General features: G+C 52.6%; 1 protein-coding gene across 3 annotated transcripts in view; it reads left to right on the forward strand.

Annotated features, from left to right (window-relative positions):
• Positions 1-10483, forward strand: part of LOC118773942 (dynamin-2) — a 39336-nt gene extending 28853 nt beyond the window's left edge. For all 3 annotated transcript variants that reach the window (XM_036522987.1, XM_036522997.1, XM_036523006.1), the window contains 7 exons: positions 2019-2129; positions 6109-6218; positions 6485-6596; positions 6934-7098; positions 7552-7778; positions 8327-8578; positions 9555-10483. In XM_036522987.1, the coding sequence (XP_036378880.1) occupies positions 2019-2129; positions 6109-6218; positions 6485-6596; positions 6934-7098; positions 7552-7778; positions 8327-8578; positions 9555-9624 (1047 nt within the window). In that variant the 3' untranslated portion in view covers positions 9625-10483. The remainder of the gene's footprint in view (positions 1-2018; positions 2130-6108; positions 6219-6484; positions 6597-6933; positions 7099-7551; positions 7779-8326; positions 8579-9554) is intronic.
• The last annotated feature ends 268 nt before the right edge of the window (positions 10484-10751 follow it).

Consider the following 10751-nt stretch of genomic DNA (forward strand, 5'->3'; position numbering starts at 1 on the left):
AGTCAATAACCAGTTTTTTATTTTTTTTTTTAACTGATCTGCCTGGGTCCAGCAATCTTTTAATCATTGTTCCTTTTTTTTTTTTTTTAAGCGTTTTTTTTGTGTGCCACTCTCGGGTGACAGTGTGGAGCAGCTGATATGAGCCCCCCCCCGCCCGCCCCCCCCATTCATTTAACTCTGGAGTTTAAGCCAGTGTTACGGTGCTCAGTGCTGTTTCACTGGCACTGCCCTCTCCAGCCGGCGGCTCACCTGACAGAACTCTCTCAGAGGGAGAGAGCAAAGTGCAGAATAGGAATATTTTACGTTTCTGGAGCTGATTTTATGGGAGGTGGCGGGGGGTGGGGGGCATTTAGCAGTTCAGTAATACTAAGCTAGGTTCATTTTGGGGGTGGGGGGAGGAGGGGGGGAGTTTGGGGACCTGGAAAGGCCTGCTCCTGTGTTCTGAAACAGGGATAAGACCAGCGCCGGAGTCAGGATGACCAGTTGGCCCAGTCCGGTGCTCTGGGTATATGGAGAGGGGGCATGAAGCCAGTTTTGGTTTGATCATGGTTTGGGTCACATCTCTTCAGCTACCCACCGTAAGGGTTTCACACCCACACACACAGACACACACACACCCCACTTAATGGAATGGGTGTCTGGGTGCAAACACCCCAACCTGCCAGTCACCCCACCGACTGCAGTAACTGCCTACATTACTGCCCCTGACCCCTGACCCCTGACCCCTGGCGCTGACTGGGGCCCTCCTGCAGTCTCTGGCCCAGTGTGCCAGGACCGTACAGCTCATCGGCTGTGCGTGAGCTTCGGAGTTCACCTCACATTACGTCACGTTACTGTCATTTCAGCAGACGGCCCTATGCAGAGCGGCTCACACAGGTTACAGTTTTATCCATTTGTACAGCTGGATATTTACTGAGGCGACTGTGTGCTAAGTAGCAGCAGTTTCGGTTGCGATTGGCGGCGTCCGGTGTGAGCGCGTTGAGGGTCGGCGCTGTCGACAGCAGTCACAGGAGCCCCTCTGAGCTACAGCCTGTTACAGCTTCCGTGTCCTTATTTCTGTTTTTTTATGTATATAGGATGTACTTCTCAGTTTTTTTTTTCCCCATCCAGATATATTTGGGGGTCCATGTCGACGGCCATTTTGCGGGGGGGATTCAGAGTTCGTCGCAGGGGAGACTTTTTTTTCTTCTGTGTTTCCCAGCAGGCCTCAGGGTGTCCCTTACCCTTACATGATGTCACTGTCAGCTACTGCCGGATGTTACAGAGAGAGAGAGGGACAGAGAGAGAAACGGGGGGGGGGAAACTAAAATCAGTGTTCTTTGCTGTGGTAGCCAACGATCATGTTGGCCTGATTCTGGATTATCGGACGGCTGCACTGTGGGCAAGCTCCCTTCTCTCTTTGTTTCTCTCTTCCTCTCTCTCTCTCTCTCTCTCTCTCTCTCTATCAAGTTTCTCTCTTGTTCTCTCTCTCCCCCCTCTCTGCGTGTCTCTCTCTCTCTCTCCCTCCCCCTCTCTCTCTCCCCCTTTCCCCCTTGTTTCTCTGATTGGGGCATTTAGCCTGTGTCCCAGTGGGCGGGGCTTCGGTGCGGAAGGGCCTGGGATAACCTGAAACCGGAGCCTAAGATTTGGGGAAGAGACCCAGGACGGAGACGCCCGTCATCGGCGCTCCGGGGCTCCTCCCGTGACGGGGACCCCACCGAACAAGGCAGAGGGGACCCCAACACCCAAAGATCTGTCTGCCTTCCCTTGGCAGCCATCCCCAATAAGCCAGCCAATCAGAGTGCATTCAGTGTAAACGGGGGCGGAGTCAGGGGCTTTCAGCGTCAAGCACACATAGTGGGGTATCCGCTTTACAAGCGTGTTGCAGTGGGATGTGTGTTCCAGCATTTTGGGGGGAGGGGGAACAGACAGGGAGAGGAAGGAGAAGGGGGAACAAGGTGCGGAGTTCCAGTCCCCCCTAAACTCATCTGAGCTCCCCCCACCCCAACCACCCCCCACCCCCTCCCGACTCTGTGCAGGTGATCAGAAGAGGCTGGCTCACCATCAACATCAGCATCATGAAGGGGGGGTCCAAGGATTACTGGTTCGTCCTGACGGCCGAGTCCCTGTCCTGGTACAAGGACGAGGAGGTGAGCTGTGGGCGGCGGGGGGGAGCTGGGTTTTTATGTTTAATAACTGTGGGACTGTGTTTTGGCTGTCGTTGTGTTTTCCCCTTACGGTCGTCATAAACAGAAGAAAATACAAAAGTGGCCTGGATGTTGTGTCAAACTGCACACACAAATTCACTCAAATATACATATTCGCTTACACACACACACACACACACACACACACACACACACACACTCTCTCTCACTCACTCATTCCCCCTAACACACACACGCATATACACCCCCTGTACCCCCGGCAGAGAGGGGGCTGTACCCCATACCCCCGACAGACAGGGGGCTATGCCCCATACCCCCGACAGAGAGGGGGGTTACACTCCATACCCCCGACAGAGAGGGGGCTGTGCCCCGTACCCCCAACAGAGAGGGGGTTATAGTCCATACCCCCGACAGAGGGGGGGTTATACTCCATACCCCCAACAGAGAGGGGGCTGTACCCCGTACCCCCAACAGAGAGGGGGTTATAGTCCATACCCCCGACAGAGGGGGAGTTATAGTCCATACCCCCGACAGAGGGGGGGCTATACCCCGTACCCCCAACAGAGGGGGGGCTGTACCCCGTACCCCCAACAGAGAGGGGGTTATACTCCATACCCCCGACAGAGAGGGGGCTATACCCTGTACCCCGACAGAGAGGGGGTTATACTCCATACCTCTGACAGAGAGGGGGTTATACTCCATACCCCCGACAGAGAGGGGGCTGTACTCCGTACCCCCAACAGAGAGGGGGTTATAGTCCATACCCCCGACAGAGGGGGGGTTATACTCCATACCCCCAACAGAGAGGGGGCTGTACCCCGTACCCCCAACAGAGAGGGGGTTATAGTCCATACCCCCGACAGAGGGGGAGTTATAGTCCATACCCCCGACAGAGGGGGGGCTATACCCCGTACCCCCAACAGAGGGGGGGCTGTACCCCGTACCCCCAACAGAGAGGGGGTTATACTCCATACCCCCGACAGAGAGGGGGCTATACCCTGTACCCCGACAGAGAGGGGGTTATACTCCATACCTCTGACAGAGAGGGGGTTATACTCCATACCCCCGACAGAGAGGGGGCTGTACTCCGTACCCCCAACATAGAGGCCATCCGTTGAGGGGGAGAGGTGTGGAGAAGGCAGTTGAGGGCAGAGTCCCAGCCCAGCCTAACCAATGTGCGGACTACTGTTCACCTGCACAGTAATGAACAGGTAGTCTGAACACTGGGCAGGCGGGGTGGGGGGGGGGGGGTGGCGGGACAGCACGTCCGAGGGCGAGGGTGGTACAATTCATACACGCGTGGACTATACTACAGTACATACACACGCTACACTATGCTACAGTACCCTACAATACATACACGCGTGGACTACACTACAGTACATACACACACTACACTACAGTTCACACACAAACACACACACTTCATTACTTATACTCTAGTACACCCCACCCCACCCCACACACACACACACACACACACACACACACATACACACCCTTAGACTTACTTACAGGATTAGTGTAATGCAGCAAGTTACTGTCTAAGTGTTAACTATCAGCAGATACTCTGACGCATCTAAAATATTAAAACCATGCTTTTCCTCCATTTGATAAGTGTTAAACATTACAGTTACAACCTCCAGTCACCTGTGAATTGAGTCATTGCAAAACAAGGGCAAACAGATCACAGTGCAATATTTTAAAGTAAGAAGTATAGGTTTCAGTTTTTGTTGGCATAGCTTAAATTATTTGTTTACCAGTGTAAAAATACTTTAGTTGATCTGGCCTGTAACCTAAGGTACAGACACGTGTTAATTCTGCGACTGTACACACAGGTATGCTCTGATTCCACACTCTTTTACTCAGGAATGACCTGAGGTCAACAGGTATAGGAAAAAGCAGGTAAATGGCAGATTTTCGCAAGGACAGCGTTTTCAGTGCTGAAGGCAGCATCGGCGTGCCTGGAGATGGCTCTTTTCTCCGGAATCTCTGTTTCAGTGCGTGTCCGCGTGACAGGAGGAGGCGTTCTGTGAAGGAGTCCTACCAGCACCACAAAGCATGTAGCTGCCTCTGGGGACACAGGCAGAACAGGACACACACACACACACGAGGACACATGCACTCCATACACACCCAGACACATGCGCACACACACATCTGTACACACAAACACACCCTCGTGCCCACACACACTCACCTCCCCTCCCCCCACATGCTCTTTCCCTTCCGTAGTCACACATACTCTTTCATGCACATAGGTTCACACACCCACACGCTCACACATGCAAACATGTCTCTCACACATACCTACATGTCTGCGCACACACACACTTACCTGTACATTTATACAAACTCACATAGACTCTCTCTCTTACACACACACACACACACACACACACACACACACACACACACACACACACTTCACACTCTCACACGTACACACTCACACATAAACACTTTCTCTCATGTGCGCGCGCACACACACTCACACACACACACACACACATACTCACTCTCATTCATCAGCAGAGTAGCTCAGGTCCCTCACCTCCCTGTAGCCCAGAGCCAGGCTTCCGAGAAAGAATGGGCCTCTGCGAATATTTGCCAAAGCGGGACAGGACCATTACAGGCATGCCCCGGTCTTCCGAGAGAGAAGGAGAGAGAGAGGGAGAGAGAGAAGGGACAGAGAGAGGGAGAGAGAGACGGGACAGAGAGAGAGGGAGAGAGAGACGGGACAGAGAGAGAGGGAGAGAGACGGGATAGAGAGAGAGAGAGGGAGACAGAGATAGGGGGAGAGAGAGAGGGAGAGAGACGGGACAGAGAGGGAGAGAGAGACGGGACAGAGAGAGTGAGAGACAGATGGGACAGAGGAAGAGAGAGAGAGACGGGAGAGAGAGACAGACAGGAGAGAGGGAGAGAAGATGGCCGGCCGGCGGTAGGGAGAGCGCACTGACGTGGCATGTCTCTCGGAGCTCCAGCCGGGGGTTTGAGTCGTGTGACTGCAGGAAGTCGTGCTGGGTTACCGCGGATGGAGGCGGGGTGCGTGTTTGTCTTACTGACGTAACCGCTGGGACACTGCGCTTTTCTCTGCGCGCATGTCTGTGTGTGTGTGTGTGGCTCCACATCTGGATTTCACTGATATAAACGCTTCCAGATGTTTTTGTCAACCATAAAAGTTGGCAGCGTAGTCTCCACCGACCCCCCTCAAACCCCCTGCCACACACGCACACACACGCACACACACGCACACACACGCACACACACGCACACACACGCACACACACGCACACACACACGCACGCACATGCACACGAGCACACTTTTCACATTCTCGCACATACACACTCTGTCACTCTCTCATACACACACACACCACACACACACACCACACACACACACACACGCACAAACAGCACGACCTCTCTTCCCCCCTTTCTCCTCGCTCTCCCCAGCTGGGTGGTCTCCCAGAGGAAACTCAGGAAGGGAAGAGGGGAGAAGTCATTTCTAGCTTTCTGATTGGCTCGTTGGGGAGAGCAGTCCATTGTTACACCGCATGCAACAGGGAAGTGTTTCGTTTGTTTTGATTGGCTGAGATGCCTGCCTGCGTTGGGTTGAAGATGCATCCTTCCAGGGCCGAAACACAATCAGAAACTGTAGAGGGGATAACATAAGTAGGATAACTTTTCCTGAGGTACCCTGACTTTTCATTGGTGAGTGTTACCTGGGTTGGAAAGTTATCTTGATGTTGCTGTAGACGTTTTCATTGTGTGTGTGTGTGTGTGTGTGTGTGTGTGTGTGTGATCATATATGTATGGATGTGTGCGAGTGTGTGTGTTTGTGTGTGTGTGTGTGTAACTGTGTGTGTGTGTGTGTGTGTGTGTGTGTGCGCGTGTGTGTGTGTGTGTGCGTGCGTGCGTGTGTGTGTGTAACTGTGTGTAACTTTGTGTGCTCTCAGGAGAAGGAAAAGAAGTACATGCTGCCGTTGGACAACCTGAAGCTGAGAGACGTGGAGAAGGGCTTCATGTCCACCAAGCACACCTTCGCCATCTTCAACACTGAGCAGAGGTGTGTGTGTGTGTGTGTCTGTGTGGCTGTGTCTCTGTGTCTGTATCTTTATGTGTCTGTGTGTTTGTCTTTGTCTGTGTCTATGTGTTTGTCTTTGTCTGTGTGTCTATGTGTGTGTGTGTGTGTTTGTGTGTGTGTGTCTGTGCCTATGCCTGTGTGTGTTTATGAGAAACTAACATTGTGTTTGGGAGAGAGATGTAACTGTGTGTGTGTGTTAGAGAGAGACACTTGTAAGTAATTGTGTGTGTGTGTGCGCGCGCTCACAGGAACGTGTATAAGGACCTGCGTCAGATAGAGCTGGCCTGTGATTCCCAGGAGGATGTGGACAGCTGGAAAGCTTCATTCCTGAGAGCAGGAGTGTACCCTGAAAAGGACCAGGTATGTGTACCCCCAACACCAGAGAGAGCAGACATTTACCCACAAAATAGAGAGACACCAGGTATGTGCACCCCCCAAAAACAAGAGTGAGAGCGGATACATGTACCCCCAAATCACACAGAGAGACAGAATTTAATTTAATACCAGTAGAGACACATGTGCACGACCAGACCACAGAGAGACCAGTGCCAGGTGCCAGAGAGAGACCAGTGCCAGGTGCCACAGAGAGACCAGTGCCAGGTGCAAGGGAGAGACCAGAGACATGTACCCCACCCTTCCCAAACTAAAAGGCGGACACAGGCTGAGCGTTGCAACTGGCGTTTGTCCCCCCGGGCAGGCAGAGAATGAGGAGGCGGGGCCGGCCGACACCTTTTCCATGGACCCCCAGCTGGAGAGGCAGGTGGAGACCATCCGCAACCTGGTGGACTCCTACATCGGCATCGTTAACAAGTCCATCCGAGACCTCATGCCCAAGACCATCATGCACCTCATGATCAACAGCGTGAGTGGCCGGGAGGCCCCGGCACGGGGTGTGGGTTTGGGGGGGGGGTGTTTGTATCTGCGATTCTCCAGCCGTCCTATGAGAGCGGTAGGAATCTGCCCGATCTATAGTTTCCCCATTCATAATGCCAGAATTTATTTTTTTTTACTATTTATTATTTTTTCCTCCCTCTTTTCCCTTCTCTCTCTCCCTCCCTTTTCCCTTCTCTCTCTCCCTCTCTCTCCCTCTCTCTCCCTCTCTCCCACTCTCTCTATCCCTCCCTCTCTCTCTCCCCTCTCCCTGTCTCTCTATTCTCTCTGCTCTCTCCTCACCTGTCTCTCTTCTCTCCCCTCTTTCCTTTCTCTATCTCCTTTCTTCTCTCTCTCCCTCTCCCCCCCTCCCTCTCTGTCTGTCTGTCTCTCTCTCTCCCTCTCTCCCTCTCTCTCTCCCCCCCCCCCCCCCCCCTCTCTCCAGGCGAAGGACTTCATCCACTCGGAGCTGCTGGCGTTTCTGTACTCGTCGGGGGACCAGAACTCGCTGATGGAGGAGTCGGCCGACCAGGCGCAGCGCAGAGACGAGATGCTGCGCATGTACCACGCCCTGAAGGAGGCGCTGCACATCATCGGGGACATCAGCACCACCACAGTCTCCGTGCCCGTGCCCCCGCCCGTGGACGACGGCTGGATACAGAAGGACACCAGGTGAGGTGACCACCCGTCCGGAGGCTAGGGTTAGCGTTAGCAGTGTAGCACAGGCAGACGGCTCTGCGTAAGGTAACACAGTCTGCGGTCAGGAGGCTAGGGTTAGCATTAGCAGCGTAGCACAGGCAGACGGCTCTGTGTAAGGTATCAGTCTGCAGCCAGGAGGCTAGAGTTAGGGTTAGCAGTGTAGCACAGGCGGACAGTTCTGCATAAGGTAACACAGTCTGCATTCAGGAGGCTAGGCTTAGCGTTAGCAGTGTAGCACAGGCAGACGGCTCTGCGTAAGGTAACACAGTCTGCATTCAGGAGGTTAGTGTTAGCAGTGTAGCACAGGCAGGCAGCTCTGTGTAAGGTAACACAGTCTGCAGTCAGGAGGCTAGGGTTAGGGTTAGCAGGTTAGCACAGGTAGACGGCACTGCATAAGGCCTCTCTCATGTCTGTACAGACGTTTTGTGCCACTGTAATGTAATTAGTGCATTGGGTTTTTACCCCTTTCATTTGGGGTCCTTTTTTTTCCCCCTTTTTCTCTGTACCCCCCCTTTCCACAGTCCTACCCCGCAGCACAGGCCCACGGCAGTGGCTCCCCCACCCAGTCGCCCCCCGGCAGTGCGGGGCCCGACGCCGGGTCCCCCCCTCAATCCCAGCCCGGCGTTTGGGGCCCCCCCGGTCCCCTCCCGCCCGGGGCCCGCCGGCAACGCCTTTGGGGCCGGTGGCGGCCCTACAGACCCCTTCAGCGCCCCTCCGCAGATCCCCTCCCGCCCCGCCCGAGTGCCCCCCGCACTCCCCCCGGGCATTCCCAGGTAAGACCCCCGCGCCCCCGTCCCACCCACGGCCACGCCCCATCCGTATTCCGGGTCTCCTCTCCCATTCACGAGTACGGTCACACTGCTGTGAATTAGCCCTTTAGTGCATACAGTCACACCGGTGTGATTAGCCCTTTTGCATGTACGGTCACACCAGTATTCTAGCTAACGTTAGCTTCGAGGAAACAGTGATTTAACGTTTTGTGTGTGTGTGTGTGTGTGTGTGTGTGATATATATATATATATATATATATATATATATATATACACACAGCATAAAATTAAGTCTCACTGGGGCTGTTGGAAATATTTTAGACTTTGCGTGCAAAAGGGTTAAAATAATATGCAAGAGCCACAATGAGGTGCTAAAGATGTTTGCTCTCCTGATGTCTGGGTGTTTTTACTGAGGGCCCTGGAGTGACAGTATTGTGCCGGCTGGTTCTGCTGTAGCCCTGGGTTTTTGGGGGATAGGGGCGGTAACCGAAAGGTTGTGGGTTCGATTCTCCGCTGGGGCAGGTAACCCTGCTGCTGTACCCTTGGGCAAGGTGCTTAACCTGCAGTTGCCGAGGTAAATATCCCAGCTCTATGAATGGATAACATTTTAACTACATTATATTACATTAGTGGCATTTAGCAGATGCTCTTACCCAGAGCCACTTACATCAGCAGCGGTGCCCCAGTGGAGAGTCGAACCAGCAACCTTTCGGTCGCGAGTGCTGCTCCTTAACCACTGTGCTACACTGCCACACCTTACTAATGTAAGTCGCTGTGGATGAGAGAATCTCCTTAAATGATGGTGATGTAATGTGGAAGTTCCACATTACATCACCATCACCCTGTCCCCTTTCCCCTCTCTTTTACCCCCCCCCCCTCTCACCTGACCCTCTCACCTGACTCTTTCTCTCTCTTCACCCTCTCCCTCTCTCTTCACCCTCTCACCCGACTCTTTCTCTCTCTCTCCTCCCCCCTGCAGCAGAAGACCTCCGGCCGCTCCGAATCGTCCCACCATAATCCGCCCGGCCGAGCCCTCCTTGCTGGACTAGGCCCGGGGCCCGAGGCCAGGGGCCTGCTGAGCCGCACTCAGAGCCGTGGGGCCGCTGATGTCGGGAGGCGGGGCCACAGGGTCGATGGGAGGGACTCCACGCACACGGGCGAGGGCTCATTGACTGGTCGAGGACATTTTCACCACACACACACACACACACACACACACTACTCCTGATCAGGAGACACTCCGTCTTTCGGTCTTTGAATGATATTAATTTTTTTTAATGAAACAGCTGTTCAGCGCTGCTAATTTGTTTAACAAAAAGAAGGTGCTTACACCTGGAAAAAGAAGGTTTGCACTGCAAAAGACACTATTAATTAAAGAAAACACTGTAGATTTAAAAATAAAAACTCACAACCTTCTACTGTCAGCCGCCAGTCTTTGAAAGGTCTATTGGTAAGAGGTCAGTGTGGTAATGGACTGGAAGGTTGAGCCCCTTGCTTGTGTGTAGTTCACGCTGCTGGCCACTAGGTGGCAGTCCTGGACTGGTCTGAACTAGGAGGGGGATTTTAATAGTCAGACACCCTTGCAGTGTTAAGTGATGTACAGACGTACATAGGTGTCATCCTGTATGGAGTGGTGTGTGGATTGCAGGAACAGTCTTGTTGATTTCTCCACAAAATCACGTTCAACAAAAACCACCCTCAATCTGCGGCTGGCAGCCCTCGACCCCCTGCCTGTCACCTGACCTCTGACCCCTGTGTTTAATACCCAGAAACACACTAGCCAGCTTCTTTTGTTGATAATGATGTTTTTTTTCTTGATCTTCTAACCTGATTCCAACTGAAAATAGACTTATTATTATTACCATTATTTGTATTTTTATGGAGGTGATATGAATATTAATTTTTTTTTTCCTGGTCATATATATATATTTTTTTTTGCTTTTGAGAAAAATGTGTACTTTTATTTACCAATGTATCTAGCTTTAAAATTACAATTTCTAATGGATGCAAAAAAAGGCAAAAAATAACATAAAAATGTAAGGAAGAGTTTCGCACCAGAGGAATAAGAGACAGAAACTGTCATTTTAAGCCCTTCCCCTCTATCCCCTCCCCTCCAATCAGACTCTCTGCCCATAACGTGCAAAATGAGTTTGCCTTTCTGTCTGATAAGCACATG

The sequence above is a fragment of the Megalops cyprinoides genome, chromosome 1, assembly GCF_013368585.1.
Source record: "Megalops cyprinoides isolate fMegCyp1 chromosome 1, fMegCyp1.pri, whole genome shotgun sequence".
NCBI lineage: Eukaryota > Metazoa > Chordata > Actinopteri > Elopiformes > Megalopidae > Megalops > Megalops cyprinoides.